The 25405-nt window shown below is 42.9% G+C and overlaps 1 protein-coding gene across 1 annotated transcript; it reads right to left on the bottom strand.

Annotated features, from left to right (window-relative positions):
* Positions 1-704: 704 nt before the first annotated feature.
* CycE (cyclin E) lies at positions 705-25032 on the bottom strand. The gene is made up of 8 exons (XM_050195309.2): positions 24931-25032; positions 23594-23929; positions 22528-22674; positions 19756-19851; positions 17470-17619; positions 14196-14307; positions 5142-5287; positions 705-2726 (listed from the first exon to the last, which is right to left on the bottom strand). The coding sequence occupies exons 1-8, from the start codon at positions 25030-25032 to the stop codon at positions 2610-2612; spliced, it is 1206 nt and encodes a 401-aa protein (XP_050051266.1). The 3' UTR covers positions 705-2609.
* Between the last annotated feature and the right edge of the window lie 373 nt (positions 25033-25405).

The raw sequence follows: 25405 nt of genomic DNA, 5'->3' as shown, positions 1-25405 counted from the left end.
CTAGTGTCCTTATACAGCTATCGCTCTAACATCAAAGAACTGGCTATTAATGTGTCCTTTAGGGACACACATTTGCTGTGCACTGAACGTCAATTAGGAGGTGCCTATTTAATTTATGAAAAAATGTCTTGTTCAGGCAGACATTCCAATGCAGCCTACCTATGTGGTGGCTTTTCACTCTCTGCTCATTTACAATGCACCACATCTACTTGATATAAATTAACTTTTACATTTGTGCCTTTTTTAAAAGTCAAATATTCAGTTCAATCTATGAAGCCAGTTTTCTTCAAATGCTAAGATTGAACCAACTTTTTTTTTTTGTTCGCACATTCACTTCTTATTCTTGTACAGACTGGATGACAATGAAAAATGTGTCATCAATTGTACTAACGGGCCTCATCTTACGATAAATAATGCCTCACAAATGGTACTTATGTCAACAGTGCTTGTATAGGCCTTTCCACAAATAGTGGCGCCTGGCACTATGTTTGGCAATGAACCATCGGTGGCATGTACTTGCAGATTTGAGTTGTAGCACAAGGTATCCATCCGCCTGCACTGCCACAGTACCAGCTGGCACTTGTGATTATGCAGCATGCTGATCCACTAGTTTTTAAGCATCAAAACTCAAATGTATGTTGCCCATAGATAGCTACATTCCAATCATTTATCAGTACAATTCATAGGAAAGCAATATCCACATATTTTGTAAAGGTCATTACTTTATTTCAAATGCATAAAAAATAGTATCACCTCCATAAATCCTGCTTACAAATCCATTCAATGCCATAGGATGGGTATTGGTACAGTAAATGACTCCAATAGATGTGCTTGAAATGCCAAACCAGAAAACCCAGAAAGTATACATAACTGACAAAACAGGCAAAATACTGCGGGCACTTAGTTTCCATGTGGAGCTGACATCCAGTGCACAGTTGTACGATATGGGACAGTGGGAGTTCATAAAATCGACAACAAAGGCTTCACAACTATATGTAGCACACAGAAAATGTTTAAATACTCATACAGCACTGAAATACCAGCAGCAATAAGTCAGTTATTGCACATTACTGTCATAAGAGTCTGTATCAAGTGCTCTTTGTACCATACTTCTCTCCATGTGCACTTAAATCTACTTTGAACAAAAATGCCTTTTTTTACATGTTAACAGCCTCACAATTACTCACTACATGGAAAATACACTTTAATCAAAGCTCAAAAGTGTCTTAAATACAGTCTAAAGAAAGTTCAAATACCTGAAACATGAAATTCATTTTAACAAAGGCTCACAATAACCTTAGATACAAAACTAACTAGATAAAAAGAAAAAAAGTTCACAGATCCACTTCTTCCACTCCAAGCTCAAACATAAAACTTGCAGGGAAATGTGCTACTTAGCTTTCTCATGCACAAAATACAGTGCAACAACTTGCATGGGGCCTATGTTGCTGACAAAACAGTCTTGACGCTTGAGCAAATTATAATATAAATATCTGAACCATTGTTCTGGAGTTAGCAGGCACGATAATATGTCAGGCATGGATTGGAAGACAACTGATGACATCATCATGATGACACTAGAACTACCAAACAGCAGGCTTCTAAGCTCTCAGTGTACATACAGGTAGCACTAAAGCCAGAAAAAAAAAAAAAAAAAAGACTTTGCAGCATAAGCATGACTGAGCACTGACATTGGCTAGAAAAATATGGGTAATAACATTCACAGTCCAAATGGCACTATATTTGAGATCTTGGAGGGATCAGCCATCCCCAAACAATGGAGCAAAAAACACCAATGTGAAGCAGAACACTATGGCATTGGACAACTGGTGAGCTTCTCAAAACAATCATTCCCACGCACATCTTAGTGTATAAAAATTGGTTCTCCGGCATGGCGACACCCCAAGAAGGTTGAGCATGCAGTAACCTGTAACATAACTCAAAAACTGGCAGTGAAACGGTACCACATGGGCACACCCTGACAAAGACACAGACAAAACCGCTGGCAACACATGTGAGACTGTCTTGATGACTTTGCCATGCAGATGACATGTTTTGATTGCAAGCCTCTCCCTGTCTTGCCAAAGCTTGGCTGTTAACAAACTAGCTCACCAGGGAACCCACTTGCAAAACTATATAAACACAAATGATTGAACAGGTGATACACAATGTATCTATATACATGGTTACACAAGAGGCATGGAATGAGTTATCAGCGAATGCCCAGCATTCCACAGACTTGCCAAAGCAGTATTTCTTTTTAGAAACAAACAAGCCCTGCAGAAAACTAGGAACCCTGTGGTGACAACAGGGACAGGTAGATCAACTACACATTATTTACCTCAAGCATGTGTACACCCTTGAGCCCAACTCTACACTTAAAGAAGAAACCCTAATGATACAGCTGTAACAGCCATGCAACAAAGTCAGCTGGGACAATTGAGACTAGACATGCAGGTGCATCTACACTCCGGTTACATTTCCTTGCTCTTGAAGATTGTGTGCTCTATGTCCACAGCGTGAGATCTTACACTGGTGTGCTGTCAACAAACAGCAGAAGCAGTATGGGGCAACACATAACCACTTGCAATGAACCGTTCCTATGAAAACTACTGGACAGCAGGAGGTGTGAGTAGTCCCAATAATGTGCTGTTGCCACTGGCCACCTTGTCACGTTTAGATTCTGAAGAGGCACTGGCTTCCTTCTTCAGGCAAAATGCCTTCTCCTAGTACAGAAAAAAAAAATATATATATATATCTATAATAATTCACGCTCGTAAACAGTGCATCCACCCACAGTCTCAAGAATTGGAGGTGCACGCTACCACAATGACAACTAATAAAGTGATGCAATGTATGTGGCGTTTGCTACAATAGAGAATGAGTCCACAGTTTATGCTTGCAACTTTGCTGCACAAATATCTGCTAAAGGCCAAACGTGGATTATTGAACATATGTTTAAAGGATAACTTCAGCTATCTTTTTTTTCACAAAACTGATTAGTCTAGATCTGTTGTCATGTTATATAAATCAATTTGTATAGGAAAAAAAAGAAAGCTTAGAGAAGCAAAAATCGCTATGCTAAATGTGAAATTGAAGCTGGCAGCCTAGATACAAAACTGTTGTGACAATGACCTCTAAATGTTGTCACATGACTATTCTTCGTGGTGGTGGGGAAACTAAGAAATGCTTTAGAATGATTACATTGTTGTTGCTGATCTTTCACAAGATGCTGTTGATTTTCATGGGCAGCATTTTTGTAGAAATCGTCCACTTAGACATGAAAGGGGAACACGCACAGCAATATTTAAAGTTATTGCCAGAGCAGCCCCTTGACTAATTCTGAATTCATACTGCAAAGTAAGCCAATAAGTTAAACTTGATCTTCATTACCACTGAGTTCTGTTAAGCATTTTTGTACTGCATCTACCACACTATGCACTACCAATGCAACTCAAGAAAGAATGTAAAATACATAATATTCTTATAACTGCATGAAATATCAAGACTCATTGTTAAGAGGAAGCTTTATTTTGGGAGCTCTTATATCCATGGGAAGGGAGAAATAGTTTTTCTCAGCAACCAATGCACCAATTTTGACCAGGTTTGATGCATTTAAAAGAAAAAGAAGATCGTTTATTTGGGCCGTTTTCTTTCTTTTTTTCAAAAGTGGATGAAATTTCAAAAATTGAAAGCACCTAATAATGCATTAAAAGCGGACAAACCATGTATTGTACACCACTCTGAAATGTACAACTAAATTGCGAATAGGACTGTCAGTAGGGATGGCAAGCATATTTTTTAAATGTTTTCCCTGAGCACACAGCTTTGTGGGATACACATGCACTTTATTAATGATTGTTTACCTATAGATGCAGCACAAGCAGCAAACTTATAACAGTAGACACTGACAAGCAACACACTGTTTTCAGATCACAGTGCCTTTTCAGCAACTTTGCTGTTGATGCGTGCTTAAGGAACTAAAAAAAAAAAAAAAAAAAAAAATATGGGGTTTTACGTGCCAAAACCACTTTCTGATTATGAGGCACGCCGTAGTGGAGGACTCCGGAAATTTCGACCACCTGGGGTTCTTTAACGTGCACCTAAATCTAAGTACACGGGTGTTTTCGCATTTCGCCCCCATCGAAATGCGGCCGCCGTGGCCGGGATTCGATCCCGCGACCTCGTGCTCAGCAGCCCAACACCATAGCCACTGAGCAACCACGGCGGGTTGCTTAAGGAACTCTTCTGAATAAACTTGCTCAAAGCAAGTACTCATTAGTTTATGCGGCTTCTTGCGCTGTCACAAGAGCCCAGGTCTTGTGCTGTTCCATCTTTCTAGAGCTTAGAACATATTCACGAAGAGAATTTATATTTCGTAAAACTTCACACAACCTTCACCAAGTCGTACAATGAGCCAAAATCCATAGCCTTAAGGCACTAATCAAGAGAGTTGGCAGGTATGGTACATAGCCTTCACTCAGTTCATTACTTTCTGTCCATAAAGTTTCACATATTCACTAGGGTTTGTTGAGCATAAAACAGGCAAAGGCAAATTCATGTGACAGATGAAATAAAGTACACTAGAACCGCACTATAACAAAATTGAACGGGAAGTCGAAATTCGTTACATCTGAAGTACACTACAAGTTTGTATGAGAAACCCTTATGCACAGCCCAATTCAATGCTGATGAGCCCTGTCTCAGTCCCAGCAGAATCATCTAGTATTTGGAGAATTTCGATCTGTTTAATTGGGGGTACTGTGTGAACTACCACACTTAGCAGTAGTAACCACACACTTTGTTCAAAATCAGCCAAGATACACCAACAGCTGCTGCAAGAGGCATGCTGAAACAGAACTTGTCACTTATATGTACTAATGCCATATGCTGGCGGGGAATAATACTGCTGAACAGATACAGAGAGCGCAGCATAATGATTTAGAGGGAACCACAGCTTTCATCATGCAAGGAAAGAGGGTGACAGAAGGCTGTGAATGTGTGGCAGGGGCACAACATGATTGCATGTCATGCAACTCCAATCGCAGAAGACGCACTAAAAAATTGTTGAACAGCTTCAAAGAAATGTCCTTTCTTGAAAGCTGTTACTGGGCGCATTCAAGGTAGATTAGTCTACTTACCACAAGCTGAAGATTAACATGATGAACTTGTATTTCGTGTCCAGATTTCCCACAGGTTCCAGATGTGTCTTTTGATCCTTCTTTGATAACCGTGGCAAAAGGTACCATCCACTCAATGCAGTCAGCTAAATCAGCAGTCTTGTAACCTGTAGAGGAGAGCTTTACAATAAATGTGTTTGGCCCACCAGTGGTTTTGAAACGATTAAACTTCACAAACCCTTCAAAAAAAAAAAAGACGTGCAGAAATACCGATTTCAGGCTAACATAACTGGAACCAAGAGCACGTCATGCAAGAGCAGCAGCAAGATATGCGTTTTAGGTGCTTATATGTCACTCACAGTTTAGTCTATGAACATCTCTTCAGCTTAATGCATGGTGTTTAGGAGTTTGCAATACTAGTGGTGTGATGTTTATACAAACAGCTATCATTGATAGACACTACACAATAAACAATGCAAAATCACAGAAAAGATAAAGGGCAACATGCACACTAGTGCAATGTCCTTTAGCTTGACCATAGTTCGAGGAAGTGACGCAAGGGTGAAGATCGCCCACCGGACCGGGTGCACTGTTGGGTTCCGGACCCAAGCCACTATGGCTTTGCAACCAGGGCCTTATTTTCATGCTGTCCATGAGAACTAAACACTGCAACCACATTGCGACTCCCGATTTTGCACACTACCCCTACAATAAGGCATACTGCAACTTTTCAGTCGACAAGGTTAACACATTTAAATTTGATACGATACTACATTATAGCACAAAACTAGGCGCGAGAGAATATACAGTCCGCGTGAAAAGTTTACGAACTAAGAAATCTGAAAAAAAAAAAAAATGAATTTCCAAGGCATCTGTGACAATTGCCAGTAAAACCATACAATGTCATGTTATTTGCATATACGTACATACACTAGCACAGAACTGCAGTCCAAATACCAAGCTGTGGATACTTCAGTCCACAAAATTTTAACTGTACATTCATGCCAAACAAATACAGTTAAGGGACACTTTAAATACACAAGTGATCAATACAATAAAGTAAAACCAACATCTCGAAAATGACCTATCCAAATATAAGAAATATAACACAACTGGAGCTTAAAGGGGCCCTGAAGCACTCTTTGTCGAAGTCGAGAAATGCATCTGAAGTTAAATTAGACTATTTCAGAAATGCTTTGCCGGAAAGAGTTTTGCCGCGGTGCTTCAGCTCCTTCTTCGATGATTTGACCTGCGAAGGCTACAGAGGGTGCGGGGTGTGCCCACAACACTCCACCTACTGAATGTCACCTTGGTGCGCAGTTGAAGTTTGATTTTGTATATTCCCGTAGATACCACTATTTCCGATTTTGGCACCTATTACACGCCAAACGATTGTTATCCTTAGTGAGCCACAACGAGCCCAGCCAGTGGACTCATTGTGGCATCCCGCGGTGGCTGCGGTATCTACGCTATGTAGGAGACTGCGCTACATGCAACTGCAGTGTTTGCTTTGTGCACAACAGGGCCAGAGTGCGCGCTCATGTTCACATGCTCCTCTTTCGCTGTACTAAGTGGCGTGAACCCTTTGTCCTGCACCAGCTTAACAGATGAATTGTAGCCACATCCAACTTACGCATTTTGAAGCTCTACCAATAGAGTTCATAACAAAGGGAAGTCTGCCAAGGCATCTAACCAGGAGTAGCCAGGAGTGAGCACGCGCTGGCAACCGTGCATGTGGGCTGACCTTAAGTTTCGCATGGTTCGCGGCTAAGTGAGTGTTCAAAACTAGTCGAGATTAGAAATACCAGACAGCTATGACAATGATAAGCAGGGCGGCCAGAGTTTAATTTATACGCAGACAGCCGCGGCCGAGCGCGAGCAGATGACAGTCTGCTTCTTCCAGAAGTTCGTAATTATTATCGAAATTTGAAAGATTTTCACGTACTTCAGTCTGTTTATTAAACTGCGTCAATAAATATTCACACTAACAGTTGAAGAAGTGCACTGATCCAAGCACCCTTCTTGATGATGTCCGCTACTGGCCAATGGCAGCCGATATGGGAATCTGCTATATTACGAAAGAAAACATCCAGAAAAGAGTGAGGAGCAGGCTTCCATTGAAAAGAGCATTTGAGACAATGGTGACTTCGAGCTCTGCTTGCGAGATCTACGCGTCTTGCACAACTGTAAAATTTGGCCGGATGTTCAAGCAGTGTATGCTATTTGCAGACTGTGTTTTTCACCAAGCCCGAGGAGTGGTTCAGGGCCCCTTTAATATGTAGCAGAAAATGGGCAACAGCAACGGAATCATTCTAGAGAAAAATTAATGTTTTGTGAAGTTGGTTCTAGCAAATAGAGATTTGGTTTGTTGATATGTATGGCACAAAGGTGTGTTTCACTGTGTAATCCTGCAGTTCTATGCACAGTGTTCCAAAATACAATAAAGCCAAGGCATACCTGCCAACCTGGTGAGATAAAAAAATCGGAGACTTGATTCGCGCCAATGGGGGGGGGGGGGGGGGGGGGGGGGGGGGTCGCTGTTTCAAATTCCGGTGGGACCGGGGGGAGGTGTGTGTTGCGTTCAAACTTTCAGGCAGTGTTCGATGAGTCCTTTTGCAGGACTTTGCAGTAACAGACTTTGCTTGCATAAAACAATTGTTGGAGTAGCTTTGTTAAAACATGGTCCAGACTGACGGCCTTTCACTAGCAGCAAGTGTCGCACATTGATGAGGGGAACTCCGTCCTAGTTTTTCGCGCCGTGATAAAAATCATCTCGCACTCTGCGTTGCTTTGCGGTATCACGAGTAAATCCAGCATCACCTTAGCAACTTGGTGAAACATGTTTTCCATCGGTGTTTTTCATTTTTCCAACCATAGACCACTGCACGTCCTACCTTTCTTCATTCAGAATGTCCTCTGGAAGACTGTGTGCCTGTAGTGTGGCAAACTCAGCTTCGAGAGCATCTAAAGCGTCTTCAGCAGATTCAGTGGAATCTCGAAGCAGCAGCTGAGAAAAACCCTGCACAAAGAAATGAAGACTCGAGAGCGATGCCTGCGAAATAAACTTCAGGTTGGCCACCTCCGCATTCTTCAGAGTTGCGTTTCATCAGAGCGGCATTTCAGAATGGCGTCCACATCCATAGCGCTTCGCCTCGTCGCATTTAGGAAATATCTTCTACAGAAGAGGCCCAACGTAATTGCTGACACGAAGGGGTAGGTTGCGTTCGACGAGGAATCCCGTAAATAGGCACTCCACACGTATAACACTGTCGTCGCACTTGTTCCGGAGAAAGTTCACTATGTTGCCTTGTTGCTCAGCAGTGCAAACATAGCTTTGATGCTTCGCCTCGGAAACGTGCAGTTTCAAGTTGCCTTTGACACCACGAGACACCGCTGACGTCGCATCCACACGCTGTACAAAATGCAAAATGTGTTCCTTTTCTTGATGTCAAAAAGCACGGAAATTCAGAAGTATAAGATCGCAAAAACTTCTGCAAATACCTTTTCTTGGGCTTTGATAGCGCCATGGCATCAAGCACACGAGGATTCTAACTACACGGTGCACCGCACAAACACGGCCTAGCCAACACTAATCATACACACAAGCACCAGCAACAAGATGCACCATAGAGAAGGGCATGCATGAAATGCAAGAGCTACATTGGCTTTGGTCGGCTTACTAGGCACCGTAGTCGGCTGCTTAGTCGATGATACCAATGGTGCTAGTGCAGCCATTGTTGGCGATGCTGACGACTACGATGTTGCTGTTGATTCCGTGGTGCCAGTTTCGCAAAAACCATTATTGCGCGAACGGAGACCACTTTTCGGGAGATATAAGACAGTGATCGTGCAATTGGAAACTTCAGTAAAAAATCGGGAGTGTCCAGGGCGAGTCGGGAGGGTTGGCAGGTATGCCAAGGTATTTAACCATGTAGCAAGTGGTTCGAGTGACTAGTCACATGGCTGATGATGAATTGTCTAAAGCCTCTGTACAGCTTTGTGAACTTGCAGGCAACTCTGTAAAAGGGTTCCAAGCAATACCTGCTTACTTGAGGGAGGGTCTAATAATGATTTATACATTATCATATATAGTATAATGATATATACATATTGTCAGCCTGACAACAGAGGAGTTTGCTAGTTTATGTTCTGAAAGACCTAGTTACGTGCTGGAGAGCATATATTTTTTATACGCACTGTCCAGTTGAGACAACATCAACGTCAATCCAAATACAGTCAAACCTTGATACAACGAAGTTGCACTTGCAGCAAAAAAACTTTGTTAAATTGTTAATTTCGAGAAGTTGAGTCCTTAAAGTTACGGCAGTAAAAATAATTTCAGAAATTCCCAGAACATTCCTGGTGGATAGTATCTTGTGAGTAAGCATTTCTCAACAAATTATTTGAAGAAGGTCAGGTCACAATTGGGTGAGTATGAGTGCCAGTGCACACGGTGCAGATTTCGCCAATAGCAATGCATCAGCATCATGGCCTCCGAGATTTGCATGTCTTATGGCATCATAAATCCTAGACACTGTGACTGACTGCACTTAGTGCCTGCAGCCATCAGAAGATGGTGCCAAAAAATTTTAAAAAGGTGTAATAAGATACGGATATTCGTCCTACCTCCCTCCCCCAAAAAAGTTGCAGCTTCGTCGCAAAACACTGATAGTGATAGCAAAGAGACAACTACACCAAGTAAGGTTTCTTGCTTTATCAGCTATACAAATTACAACAAACATTTGCTTACTAATTATTAACAAACACGTGTCAAGCATGTGCAAATGTGATTTCACTCAATGACCCCGAACACTTGCTGTCACAACGCTGGCGTGATGAAGAGCGCTGGCAATGGGGAGCGAACACTTCATGCAACGTCTTAGATTTTGCTGCATTGGGGAAACCGAGATTACAGAACCTCAAACATGTGCATGGAATACTGTGGACTTCAAGACACGAGCCATTCCGGCTCGCCCTTTGCACACTACCTGTAAGACACACTGTGTGGCATGTGTATGTGCTCAGCCGCGAGAACAGCCATATGTAGTCACGCCAGGGTAGAGGAGGAGACGCACATGCTAGAGGGGGAAGGGGTAGGCGAGCGTTCATCTCCTGCCCTCCCTACAGCGCTCACTTGCTCCCTATTGCGCAGAAGAAACTGTCACTGGGGGGTGAAACCTGACTGACTCGCAATATGTGTTCTGGCACTAAAAATTACTTCAGGCACATTTAACACACAGTCATGGCCCTCGAGATTGGCTATCGTTACGCCAAGCTGCTGCGGACCTTGCCACCACTGCAAGTTCACTAACGCGACAGATGGTGCAGCAATCTTTCCTGCATACCGCGCTCCAGCGTTTGTGCTTTGGGGAACACAATTATCTAGTTCGCCCAACAGTGTTTTTGCCGCTCAAATTGTCCACGCAGAAGGTTGCATGCATATGACGACTTTTGCCTTGGCCACCATTTTAGTTTTTTGCTAGATTTACTAGCCATAGAGGGTCCACGTACCTTGTTGAAATGGCTGAAAACTTCGTTAAATCGAAATCATGTCACGAAATAACTTCGCCAAGTTGTGGAAAGAAGAACAAGTTTTTTAAGGGATCTAAGATTGGGAAATGGAAATAGTTTGTCACATCCCAAATTTTGTTAATCCGAGTTCGTTATATCAATGTTTGGCTTACCTCCCCAGCTATGTGCTTGATGTAGTATGCTCAAAAATGCAAAAAATTGTACACAACGACCGCTGGTGTGAGGTGCAGCAACGGTACGCGGCATACTTATATGTGGCCACCAGGAGCAGATATCATGCATTATGTGGTCAGCTTATTGTATGCCCTGTGTACTGTGCATGCCAGAGGCTAAAGTTTGGCACCTGACACAATTCAGGTCTTAGGAAATTGCACTTTGTAGGGTGTCAATGACGGAAGAAGAAAATCAGGTAAGTAATGCCTTGAAACCCAAGGTAAAAATGCAGGTAAATACTGTATTTGCATCATTACAACACTTCTTTTTTGAATTATCAGCCTAAAAAGCACTCAGCATTAAAGTGTGCCACAACTATACCAGGTAAATAAACTTTGCAGAAAAGCCAAGCCCTAAATGCCTTAGGGGAAATACAGATGTACATCAATGCAAGAAGATGGCCTAATCTATCGATGCAATGCACAACTGCAGAGAGCATGCACCACATTACACTGAAACATTTTAGAAGCTTTACCCTTGGAGTTCCCACTTAAGCATACCTGGGAAAGGGAGAAATCATATCGCTTGGCAATCACTGCACTGAATTTCATGAGGTTTCTTGCATATAAAAGAAATGAGGTCTGCTGACAGTAGGAAGTAAGAGTTTCTTATTTAGATTAATTTTCTTTTATAAGCGCTGGAAAAAAAATACCCTAGGACATGACCTTCAGAACTCTAACTCAGGAATAAAACGACAGCAATCACAACTATGGGAACTGCAGCTATCGATACACGTAATTTAAAGATTTAAAAATTGCTGTAATATACACCACTCTCAAATATACTAATTTGTGAGCAGGACTTTTACAAAACCCTCAACATTGTAACGATTTCATGTAAGCTGCAAACTCACATGCTTTAAAAATGCACTTAAGGCTGCAAGATAATCAAAATCGCAGTGGCGGTGGCTTTAATTAATGTTGTTTTGAACCTGCAGTCATGGCAGAGAGTCCGGAGAAGCGAACGGTGAAGGGTTTCAGCGTCTGGATTTTAGCCATTCTTATTATATACTCTATGGGGCCTGTGGCAGTGCGATGAAGACGTTCGAATTATCAAGCAAGTAAAAAAAAAAAAGTCGTTGACTGTATCTGGGGATCAGTGTTGCGAATTTACAAGTGAGCTTTCATTTTTCTGAAACAGATCATCAGCAATTTCGTAAAACTTAAGAGAGGACGTGGCCCTCGAAAACTGAAGAATCGCGAAAAAGTAGATTTTTGAAACACTATATTTTTGGGTTGTATGTCTCATAAACTACCTGTTCTGTAATTATCAACACCTAATTCAATCACACATACACAAAAAAAAAAAACGCTACTTTTCAGGCAACAGCAGCCCAAAAACACACGAAAATGCCAAAATGAAGTTGAGGTTTACGCGCGCTCCATTCTCGGCCCATGCAGCCTGCCAGCGCCATCTTGGTGTTGTTTTGACTGAATTCTTTGTCTCTGTTCTGCCGCTTAGCAAAATGGCATAGTCGGCGCGGTTGAGGCACTATTGGCATTTTCTCGCGATGCGATGCGGAGCGCTGATTGGCCGGAGCAGCGCGTTCAAATCCCGTGGGCTAAAGCAGCCCTGCCATTGGCTGCTGCGCCCGCAGCACTTGCGTCGTCGTTGTCCCCTTGCTTCGTCCGCCTCAACAGACGTCTGCTTGCGAGCTGCGCTATCTTTTAGATTATTTTCTCAGCTTTCTTTCACGCTAGTTCTTTGTTGCAAGCAATGCTGGCAATGAAGCCCAAGACAGTGCAGATGTTCGGTGCACAAAAGCGCAATATGCAACTTGTACGAGCATAGAACTTCCGATCTTCCGCAGTGAGTGCCGACTGTGTAGGCGCTTGCAGCGGCGGAACTGTGCTGTCGGCTGTCGCCAGTCGAGAACCCGACACAAGTGTGCCCGGAGCCGCAAGAACCTGCAGTCGCCACTCTCGCACCACCCATAAAGAAACATCAAACTCGCAGCCCGCTGCGCAGTTATTTGTTTCTTCAGCGTAAAGGATGGCAGCCCTCTTGAACGCTGCTGTCAACGAGCGCTGAATGTTTAGTGGACTCGGCACACTCATGACGACTGAGGAAGCACGGAAGTAGCACGTGGCGGGCAGTCAAATCGAATACATGAAACTAGAGAGCTACAGGAAAAGAGAAACACGTAAGCGGTGTCTGCTCTTCCATGCACTATCGTTACTCCCCGCATGCGCCACTGTTCTGAGGGTGCCACCGCAAATGGAACAGCAGCACTTCCATGAACTATCGACCCACCCCCCTCATGAGTGCTGTGTGTGCTGTAAAACTAAAAAAAAGTTGAAAAACCCTTCCAAAAAAGCTAACAAACGCACGAGATGGCGGAAAGCTACGGGTAGGGCCGTAGAGCAAAAATAAAATTGCAACTACATTTTAGCTCCCTTGATATCTCGTTGGTCTCGCTTTTTTTATGGTACCATGTTTTGGTTTCGATTGTAAGTCGACCCCCCCCCCCCCCACACTTTAGATTTTCAAATGTTAAAATATAGGTCAACTTACAATCGTGTAAGTACGGTACTGTTCTCGATCGCACGTGCCTCGCACCTTTCCTTATTCACATGGGACCCAGCAGCCGGAAAACATATACGATCGCAGTCTGCAGCAGGGAATGGTGGCACATTTCGGTTATTGCCTATTTAAAGGGTGCGCTACGCTTCTGACGGCACCACGTTCTGTGAAACCGTGAATATGCTTATCACAATAGGAACGGCGGTAATAGCAGTGAATGCCACATGCAACGATCCCGGAGAAAATTTGCTGGTACCGAAATGAGAAACTGAGTACCCGCCGGTGTTTCCACGAGAGATGGGTGGGCAAATATTACGGTGAAGCTGCCACAGCAGGCAGCTATATACTGTTCTCGATCATGCATTTTCTTGTTTACATGGGATCTAGCAGCCGGAAAATGTATCATACAATCGTGGTTTGGCGACATACTTTGTTGGTGCCAAAAATCTTGGTTTACGAGAACGTATGAACTGGTAAAAAATAAGCATAACTCTACTGGGTCATTTTTTGTGTTCTCGACTGCAAGCGATGGTGCAGTGAAAGCGTAACAGGAACATATCAACAAGGTTCTACTGTATTTTATGAGTTACCAAAAGTTCCCCATAGTTTGGTTGTTATATTCGCAAATACAGTACTTCTATGACAAAGAAGAGCAGCTTTTGAGACCACTTATCCTAGCTGTTTATGCAGCCTGCTTTAATGTTGTGGATTGTATGTTTCATGCCCCCTGCATTTGTGTCAGCCGCTGTAGGTGCTGCAGTATGCAGAAACATTTGAACTTATTGCATGATAATGAAGGAAGCTCACCAGAAACAGCTGATGCCAGGGTTGGAGACATCATGTGATGAATTGCTGAAGCAGCAACAGCACTGTATGCAAATTGTAGGCAGTCTACGTCCAGCATGCATAGATCCACCAACTGAAACAACAGAATACACGTTAAACAATGTAAACTGTGGTTATGCCTAAGGAAATCCAGGAAGCAGCATTCACACATTCACACATAAACAAACTGACACTGACCCTAAATTTTTGGGTTTTACATGCCAAAATCGCAATGTGATTTATGAGGCATGTCATAGTGTGGGACTGCGGATAAATTCTGTCCACCGAGGTTCTTTTAACGCACACCTAAATCCAAGTCCACGAAGATTTTTGCATTTCGCCCTCAATGAAATGTGGCCACCGTGGCCAAGATCGAACTTGCGACCTCTAGCACAGCAACCCAACGTCACAGCTACGAGTGTGAACTGCCACTCACTCACAGCTTCAGAATTTAAATTAATTAAATTGTGGGGTTTAGTGTCCCAAAACTGCACAGTGTTACGAGGGAGGCATTAGTGAAGGGCCCCGGGTTAACTTTGACTACCTGGGTTTTTTTAGAACATAGCTTCAGGATAACATGAGAACTCATGAATGTCGATTTATTTCTACAAGATGCATTCAAAGTTGCCATTTCAATACTTTTGAAAGGATTGGCAGGGGCCACATTAATTGGATTAGTGAACTTATTTCACCAATCTACCAAACAACAAGTGTATATATGCAAGGAGAATTAACTATAAATTTTAATGCCCAACATTACTAATATTGTATTACAGTCGAACCCACTTATACCGACACCGGTTTTAACAATGAAAAGCCGCTGCACCATCACCTTTTGTATGGTTTTTATGGAGAAATAGCCTGCTTACTACAATGGAGAATTTTAGTGTGTCCGGTATTCCAGCAAGTGCAGGCAGTTTGCCGATTGAGCGTGGGCGTAAACGTGAGCGGCCAGATTGATGGTGCCTGCTGGTGGTGCAAAGCTCCACCACACAAACACAAAGCTAATTACTATATTCTGTTTAGCCGCTGGCGTAAATTTTCAACAGCGGCATAATCGCATTTACAATCACGCCGCTGCCGAAAATTTGCACCAGCAGCAAACCAGGATATAGTGGGTTACTGCAATTTTAGCTCTGTGTTTGGTTGAACTCTAAGCCACCAGGCGGCTGCACCGCTCTGGCCTCTCATGTTTACGGCCCCGCAAATCTGGCAATCTGCCTAAACCGTCTCCGTTTGCCGCAATAGCGGACAGGCTAAATGTCTATATTGTCCCCATGCTGCATTATTGCTTATAACAATGAAGTCTGGGTGCTGGGTGTCCGTGCCAAAAGGTAATGGAATGCATAATATCCTTGAAAAGAAGTCAAATGCGAGCTGCTTCACGACTGCCTGCCACCCCAACTGCCGCCGTAAGCTTCTCTGCCCTCCTCTTCCCACCCTTCCATAACGAATGGACCGCCCCAACTGCGCTGACAACGCTGCCGGCACTGCTCCCACATTGCTCATTGGGCCCTCATTCTGAGCAATTAGCTAACGGATTAAGTTTCTCATGCTTGTTTTTGTTCGTTGTGTCGAAGTTGTTCATGGCCACGTAGTTTCTCAGCCTTGTTTGACTCGCCGCCGAAACGGAACATGGCTGATCCGCCCGCTGATCGGCAATGCACGACGTTGCCGGTGAAAGGAAAGCGCACTGCTATAGATTTGGAAACGAAGTGCCCCTAACCGATTGTTGCGAACGTGCTTGCATCGGATAGTGACAGTGACGGCCACGAAGGCAGCGCTGACGCGGTAGGGCAGGCAGCCTCAACATTGTTCCCGTGGGAGGTCCTGTAGATGATTCCGTCCCTCATGGGCTTGTTTTCATGAGGGACCTTCCACTTCACTACATGGAGCATCTGGATGCCTGGAGAAGGGTGTCGGCAAGATTCGCGTAAAGCAAGCAAGGCTGACGGACATGCAGTTTTCTCGTGCAATCCACTGAGAAGTACGTGGCGAGATGCTTGTGGCGTTCTTGTCCCAGCGTTTTTTCTGCATTTCTCAAGCTGAGATGCTGCCGCGGCAACCTTCCCACGTTTTTTAAAACGTGCCTTTTCGGGCCACCAAAGCGATGCCTTGGCGGAGTTCGTATGTCACTTGCCGCCCGTGAGCCCTGTTTGCAGTTGGTATAGCAGTGCCATTCTTGAACGCTGACAGCCATGGCTCGTTAACAACACGCGATTCGCAGCGTACAGGAAGCAGAGTTAAATAGTTAAACACAATCTGAAGCCAGATGGTAGAAGGTGGCGGGGAGGAGAATTGGCCTCCCCACCATTACAGTTTTCTCGGAACAGCTATGCTGTCCCCCATTTTGATTTCTTTTTTTCATGCAACCCAGTTATAACAATTATAGCTTATAACAATGGAATTTTCGTGGTACTCAAATAATGTTATAAGTGGGTTTGACTGTAGTTAAAATTTTTAAAGAAGAGGAATGTCCTTGACAACTATTTTTAGCTTTGTACTACATATACAACTAATAAAGCCAGCCATTAAATAGATTTTGCACATATTTTCTTCCTTACCTATGCTTTTTTTAATCAACAGATACAACCATGGTTGCCAGCTTTTTAGTGAATGAAGTCGGGAGAAAGGGGGGGGGGGGTGGCGACCTGGCGACTACAGGAGCCGCCAGTCTGTACGAGCAAGAAACTTAAATGTCTTTAGTTCTACCGTGTCACGATTTACATGACATGAAAGGTGCTGCATAGCTGCCCAACTAACATGGCTACCAATATGAATATAGGTGCTCTGAACAGTTAGTGTCTAGAACAGAACTAGAACCACAACAAAACCACCTTTATGTTTATGACAATGCAGAACATAAAAAAATAATGTGAAAATCAAAATCTGGTCTATTGATTGTCATCCACTATAAAAAAAAAAAAAAAAAAGCAAAAGTCACAACATTTACCCATCCTGACTTACGGGACATATATTGATAATCAGGACTGTCCTAAATTCGGGACGGATGGTAATCCATGATGAAACGAATGAAACTGTCAATCAATCGTGAATCAAAACTCGCAAAGATCAATATAAATCATAAACCAACTAGCCCAGCTTCAAATATTGTTGCTCTTGAAGACTGTCTTTCTCCAGATGTATACAGCTACACTAATGCAAAATTTTGTAGCTTCTGTAGGTCTCATTCACAAAAATTTCTTGACAGGCTGAGTTAACACACAAAAGCAAAATGTTTAAACATATTACACACCTGTGCAACTTGTACAAAAGAGCAAGCAGAGAATCCCGGGTGTAAGAAGTTCATATCTTCTTTGTCCCTCTTCTCCTTTTTTGCAGCTATCTGAAGGTAGGTGTTAAGCCACCCATTAACAGTTACTGGAGTCAGGTCCCAGTTGAGAGCCTGCACAGAAGACAAAAACTATTTAGTTTCAGCATTCAGTTACACTGAAGCAGAGGAAAATAATCATGAGTCATTCCACTCCGTGAAGGTGAATGACCAGCGAAGCTGTTTAGCACAAGACAGAGGTGACACAGAATTTTGAACAAAGGTACGAACACATTTATTGTCTTGATGGGTAGTCATGACGAAAGGCATGCAAACACATTTATTGTCTTGATCGGTGGGTCATCATTTTTTGGTTGTGATCATGGCCTTGTGGTGGCTATGGTACAGACTGATCAGTTTGAGTACAACACTGGACACAATGTTAAGAGTCAAATCTATGCCCGACCAATGGCTAGTGCTCAATGAAATGCACCACTCGGCAGCTGCTGGTTTTATTATTCTGCTCCAGCGTGGACGACTAGCGATATGTTGGGGAGCCGGAAGAAACCTGGCCACGCACGTGATTAGAGCGCTGCTGTCCCGAGGAGCCAGCGGAAAGGAGACGTGCATGACATTTCGACACGACAGCCCAGCAGCACAAAGCAAACATGCGCAATGTATCCGCCACCCTGGGAGAGTGGAAGGAAACTAGGCACACACAAGCTTGGAACGACGACAAAGAGCTGGCGCTGAGTTTTTGCTTGTGCACATGAAAATTTCCCGGCAGGCTAGCCATGAACAGCTGCTCTGTAAAAATGAAGCACCCATAATATTCATTGATACCATGTTTGTCTTGATTCAGTAAAGCTGAAGGCGTTAGAAAGACCTTGCGACACAAGTGTGTATTTTTTATTCCCTCAGCGTGACCATGCCTAAACTGCCATGAGGGCACTGACACCAAAGTATTTAGTATTTTAATCTGGCCAGAAATGCATACTTCTCGCCAACCACAACAGCATACAGCGGTGATATTTGGTAGAAGATATGATGAGATCTGCAGTTCATTGTGAGTGGTAATGTTTACCTATGTCAATTACTCACAGGGGACCCTGATCAAGAGAAGGAAATTTATAGAATTAAAATGTGTTGGAGCGCATACGGCAGACATTATCAGATCCTGACTGGAAGCTTACCATTATCACTAAAAAGAAAGGTGTACAATCAGTGCATTCTATCGGTGATAACATATGAGGCGGAGACTGACAAAGAAGCTCGAAAACAAGTTAACGACCACACAAAGAGAGATGGAACTAAGAATGATAGGCGTGACATTAAGAGACAGGAAGAGAGCAAACGGGGATAGCCAATATTCTAACTGACTCCAAGAGAAAGAAATTGAGCTGGGCAGGTCGCCTAATGCGTAGGTTAGATAACAGGTATACCATTAGGGTTACAGAATGGGTGCCAAGAGAAGGGAAACGCAGTCGAGGGTGGCAGAAGACTAGGTAGGGTGCTGAAATTAAGAAATTCACAGGCGCAAGTTGGCACAGGACAGGGGTAATTGAAGATCGCAGGGAGAGGCCTTTGTCCTGCAGTGGACATAAAATATGCTGCTGATGATGATGATGGTTGGGCAAGCATTGTGCGCATCTTTTTCTTGTGCTCTCACAAATGAAAAAATGTCATACAATAAAATTTAGCAGCCTTCTCATCTAGGAAGCAAGCACAAAAATAGCATTGAAATCTCCAAAGAGTGTAATTGTAACTTGACCGCTTCAAATTACGTCTTGTGTTTATTAGTTGAACGTCTCCTGTTGCTCTTTAAAAAAAAAAAAAGCCCTGCCCAACCTCACCCAACCTTTTTTTGCTATGAACTAAAGGTGACGCAACCCAGCTTGGTTTTAGTCAGCTGGTCACCCTCTCTTCGTCGGAAACAAGTCAAGTGAAAATCAAGATCAACAAGTCCTCATCTCTTGGCTGACCCATATAGTTTCCTACAATAACTAGAGATCTTTGGCATTGCAATCATTCAGCCACCATGGGAATGATGGTTAGTCGATGGATTTGTCTGATCTTCGTGCTTGTGGCTTCAGACATTCGTTTGATGCAAAATTCCTAAAATTAGGCCAAATTTTTAAACACTACAAAAAAATATGTGAAAGTTGGCAGGTATGCAGTTATGAAATAAGTCAAAACAGACCCACAACCACTGCAAAGCAAAATGCATGGACATTTGTAGAAAAGGCCATAAAATATGAGAACAGCACTTGCCACAAGAATTGACAGCTCCTTATCAAGAATTTCACTCTCTTGGCAAGCACCATCAGTCACATAGGCAAACTCTGCCAGCTTTGGTGGATAAATTTCCTGAAAAGAAATTCAGAAGACCAGTCAGAGACAGGAGGGTTGTTTCAAATAAACCATATTGTAGTTTGATTACTTTAATACTTATGCTACACAGGCAAATATAATTCCATTAAATGTGGCAGCTTAACTCTGTGCCACACACTACAAAAGGGGGGCAAATTATGAATATTCAGGAAGGCCATGTGGGCCATGCCCAAAAGCTTCACAATCTGCATGCTGCCGATGGTCCACTGCTCACTGATGCTAAAGATGTTTTAATGCAATTTTGTGCTGTGGCAGTCGTGTGCAAAGATTCCCATGAGTTCTACCAACAGGTGCCTTCGTGTGGTCAGTTTCAAACACAGTACTGGCTTTCAAGATTCTTGTTTCTTAAAAACTAGGCCCTGGTCAACATGCTTAAACGTTTATAGGAAAAACTAAATGTGCCCAAAAATACTAAGTGATACCTGCCATGCAAGGACCAATTACTGATCTACTGCAGCAGATATGTCAAACAATTTGCCTACATACTCGCCGATGACTTCAGATGAGCATATCCATTGCATTTATCTACACACTGTTCTTGTCTATGCAACCTAAATCAAGCCACACATTGTCAGCATTGCTTTAGCCTATGTGCCCCAAGTCACATTACCACTTTTGCTCTGCCTATCTAGTTAGTGTATCCAGCACTAGATATTGCAGATTGGTTAAACAATAACTTTCATTTAATTTGTACATTGCACATGTTATGCAGAAGCACAGAAATGACAAACAAAGCTACTGTCAGACTAACAGGAGTGTATATATTCACATGTTGCATGTGTGTGGCTGGGAAAGAAAGTGTTGCTGCGACTGTGCGACTGTCCAATGTCAGTCACTCGCAGAACAGCTATCTATGGCACAAAACAGAATATTCAGTGGAGCACAAACCTCTTTATTCTGATATCTTAATGCTTAAAAAAAATTAAATTATGGGGTTTTACGTGCCAAAACCACTTTCTGATTATGAGGCACGCCGTAGTGGAGGACTCCGGAAATTTCGACCACCTGGGGTTCTTTAACGTGCACCTAAACCTAAGTACACGGGTGTTTTCGCATTTCGCCCCTAAACGAAATGCGGCCGCCGTGGCTGGGATTCGATCCCGCTACCTCGTGCTCAGTAGCCTAACACCATAGCCACTGAGCAACCACGGCGCGTTATCTTAATGCTTAATAAACAATAAAAGTATGGGTACTGTTAACAGTCCCAAAATATGAAAGCAGTTGTAAAGCACCATAAACTAGCAGAAAAACACTAAAGCAGGCTTGACTGGCAGATTACACACTTGGAACACTTGGCATCATTAAAAAATTGCAGCGTATCACAGAGGGAAACAAGAAAACTGAACTACAGTGAAATTGACACTTGCAAAGCAACATTTTTTTTCTTTTTTAACAGAAGTGAAAAAATTTGCACAGTAATAAAAAACTGACTATCAACCTGTCACAATCGCAAACGTCACAGGGACCTTCTGAATGTGACATTGAACCTTATGTTTCATATTAGATGTTTCTTTGTACCCCTTTTATATTTTCCTTTAGTGTAACAGTCTACATATAAGTAAACCTTAAGTTCAAACACATTGCATGTCACCCAAACAACAAAACACTGGAGTCTCGCATAAAACAAAGAGCCTGAAATAAAGCAAGACATGGAGGACTTAACTCCAACACTCCACTCGCGTGCAGTCAAAATGGAATTGGTCATGGTTTCGCATCTTAAAGGAAAACTTTAGCTTGGCAGCTCCCACCCAAATACATGGGAAAGGAAAAAAATTTTTTTTTTCAGCAACCACTACATCAATTTTGAATAGGTTTGATACACTTAAAAGAATATTGCACAGCACTGTAGCATTCACACTGCAGGGCATTGAAGAAAGAATGGGAGCACAGCGGAGGCCGTTGTTTGATTGCCAATAACTCCGCTTCTGCTGAATGCATTGAAGTACTTTTTGCGGCAAAGTATTTCTAAAACAGCCTATTTTCACTTGAAATGCCTTTCTACTCTTCAATAAAAGGTGGTTCAGGGCCCCTTCAAGGCTGTCAATTTTCATTTTTTACAAAAATTGTTGAAAATTTGGGAAAAAAAAATTAAGTGCCATATTTGTACTAATTCAAGTGCCACTCAGCAACAAAAATGATATCCCATTTAGGGAAACAACGCCTAATATTTCATCTAAAGCAGGCAAATTTTATTCTTTACACAGCTCTCGAATATACCACTAATTTGTTAGGACTATTGCAATACCCTCACAAGCCTAAAAATTTCACGTAATCTGTTAATTCAAAAAATCACATTAGACCGCTTGAGATGATCTTACAGATGCAGTTTACAGAACTGCGATATCTGTTTCTGGCACAAAGTTATGGATTCGTAAACTTCGTGCTATCTTTTTCAAACTTGACAATTTCTGTGAAATATATGAGGTTCTAAATTAAGATTCTACTTCCAGAGTTGCTAGAATTTGCCTTTTTCTCTCAACTGCAACAAATTTTATTCAAACTCAACAAGCAGTTGTCTCAGGTGAATTAAACCCACAATCCAATGCTTTGCCTTAACCATTGTGGCAGGTGTCAAAATAAAGCAGCTAAACAATGCACATGATTACGCATCAAGTTCCATTATGCAAGCACTTCTTATGGACAAGACAGTACCTCCATTTTGGCCGCAAGAAATAGGGCTGTGATGCCTAGTAGTTGAAGCTGATTCTTTGGAAGGTTGGAAGACTTGGCCAGGTAGCGATCAAGGATGTCTTGGGCCAAGTAGTAGGTGTCTCTGTGCAACCTGTAAACTTCACAGACCTGAAACATAGGTCAGATATGGCCAGCTTTATGCCTGCACGGTTCAGCATTATGTACATTTGCAAGCAAAAGTTTGGAGAGCATCAGCCGAAAATTAAAGGTTCTCGTAGCACAGATCCACAATATGGGATTGCTTCAATACACTGCATTAGTTAAGTGTGCACGTGTAGACTGTACACTTGATTCCCGAAGGCCTGCCCAAACTGAAGCACCATTGGGCTTCAAGCTGTTGCTCGCAAGTGTACAAAGGAAAAGGGGGGGAGATAAAAAAAAGTGAAAGAAAAAGAGAAGCCAATTTTATGGAGATGCTCCACAAGATTTAAGTGTATCTATCTTCAAAAACCTTCACTACCGCAGAGTTTTCATCATGACACCCTGTACAGATACAACTAAAGACAAGCTCACTTAATATTAAGAGAGCTTTATGACTCAATGTTACAGCTAGGCTGTAGGAAAGGCAGTAGGGCTAGAGTAATTCTGGCTTTTGCATTTCACCTCCACCCTGCTGTCATGGCAGGGTCCCGAACCAGGATCTTTGTTCAGAAGCATAATGCCATAGCCATTGTGGCAGGTATATATCTCATGGAGATGCCATCAAAGTAGTCTCGTCGGCTTGTTTCTAGCTAAAAATAGTGCCACAAGATGGCAGTGTTCCATTGGCTAGTCGTTTGTTGTTGGCTTCTGTTTACTCCTCGTTTGTAATGCTAAAGGCATTTCAGAAAAGGTGCTGGTATGGCAACAACAGAAACGGAGGGGATAACAATCATTCATGGTAGAGTTGAGAAAGATTGTCAACTGTTGATGTTAGCTGACAAGTTCACTGTAAACATGACCATATATGTTACACACACACACACACACAGCAATGTGCCTGTTTGATTTCATTCATAAGCAGTACACAAAATAAACTAAATCGCACCTCAATCAGCCAGTCAAGAAGAATTGCACGCATCCGTGGCTGCAAAGCAGGATGCCGCTCAAGCACAGATGCACTGTGGACATAGATGAGGTCTTTGCGAACCATCTGACTCCATACATTCTCCTGGTCAGCCCAAGAAAACTGAGGAAGTGGAGAATTGCGGCATGCCCGTGGTTCAGGTGTTGGGAGGCCATGAATGCCTCGAAATTGACTATAGCTTTTTGGTGTGCCTCCGCTGCTGAAGCACGATGTGCTGCTGTGATTTGGGCTCCCAAAGCAAGTCTCCATGGTTGGTGCTTCTTCAAAGCTTTCACTGACGTCTGATGCGGGTGTTTCCTGTAATGTTTAAAGCATTTCACAATTTTGAAATTCAGTTACTTGAGAAACATGTTGCACAGATGCTGCAACTCCCTTACAGAAAAGTAGCAAGCTGGGAAACTAAGGTTCAGGCTACATTCTAAACAATTTCTAATTTTGCAAACTAGAAATTTAATACACACCAAACGATTACAAACGTCTCGTTTCTGCGTATGCTTTACGGACATGAACTGCATGCGAGGCTTCAGCGGTGCCGAATTTTAGTGCCTGACCGCCGTCAAAATGATAGCACTAAGCAAAACATGCAATTACAACTGTAATTCTACAATGTGATAAAAATCGACGAAACTTTCTATCGTGTAATCACTAGCGGAGCGAAGTGCAGTGACGCATCTCGCACATACCGGTGATGTGGCCATCAGTACCATCGCTATATGAGCTTAGCGACTAGCGCAGATTTCTTGCGCCATTTATTGCAGCCCAGATCACCTTTAGCAAGTGCAGGAAACCTAACATGCAAGTCAATTAACGGCAGCAAGGCATAAACGCGAATAATCGCACGGAAAGCCCAGTGGTCATGACGCCACACAAAGGACACCTCCGAGCGTGCGAAGAATCGGTCGAGATCAATTTACATAAAACGAATACCGAAAAAACGCAAACATGCTTCAAACAGTTCAAAATTTGCTAGAGAGAACTAGGCAGGGCAGGTGACAAACGGGGAAAAATTAACGACAAACCTCGACGAAAGGCTTGGCGGCCTATTGTAATGCCGGTGAAATATGGTAGGGCGACAACGCCGATTTTAAGCACAAATTTGAACAGCATATCAGAAAAAAAAAATAGCATTAACTGTACTTTCTTAAAACTCAATCCCAAGTAAAGCGCTCACTACATCACATATAAAAATGTGCCGAACATCAAGGTCCGTTGAGCGCCAAAATGTAGCACCGCCCCGCAATTTTTTTTCCCACGCGAAGTAGGCCTTAGGTGGACAAAGTGGAGTAAAATTTACTAACCTCGGCAGTGACCGGTGTTCGTCGTCTCTTCCGAAGCATAATGTGATCAACAGACCCGCGAGACCGCTTCGATCGGGTAGCTTTTGTGCTGAAAAGGTGCATTGCAGGGTAAGAAAAGGAAGCCCAGGAAGCCAGTTGCCGCCAAACCCACCCGTGCATACGGCAGTCATTACCACTTTCCTCGCTCAAAAAAACAAGAAGATTTTAACAGTTTTCCAACACTTACTATCTTTTAGACATGTCTCCAGGGGTAGCTTGGTCAGTATTCCATCCGGAAAAGCTGCGAGGGCGGGAAAAGCCGGGTAAGTGGCAGCTTGCCGCCAAGATTTTGGCGCGGTTACGCGCGGCCAGTCAGCACTCAATGTAATCGCGCCAAATCGAACAGCCAAAATCAGGCCCAATGAAAAGACTAGATGACGATAAATTTAGCCCACTATTCTCCGGAAACAAAACACGTCGCTCGTGCGCAATGAAT

The sequence above is a fragment of the Dermacentor andersoni genome, chromosome 1, assembly GCF_023375885.2.
Source record: "Dermacentor andersoni chromosome 1, qqDerAnde1_hic_scaffold, whole genome shotgun sequence".
NCBI lineage: Eukaryota > Metazoa > Arthropoda > Arachnida > Ixodida > Ixodidae > Dermacentor > Dermacentor andersoni.
The sequence above is the reverse complement of the archived record's forward strand: the minus strand, read 5'-3'. Positions and strand labels throughout refer to the sequence as shown.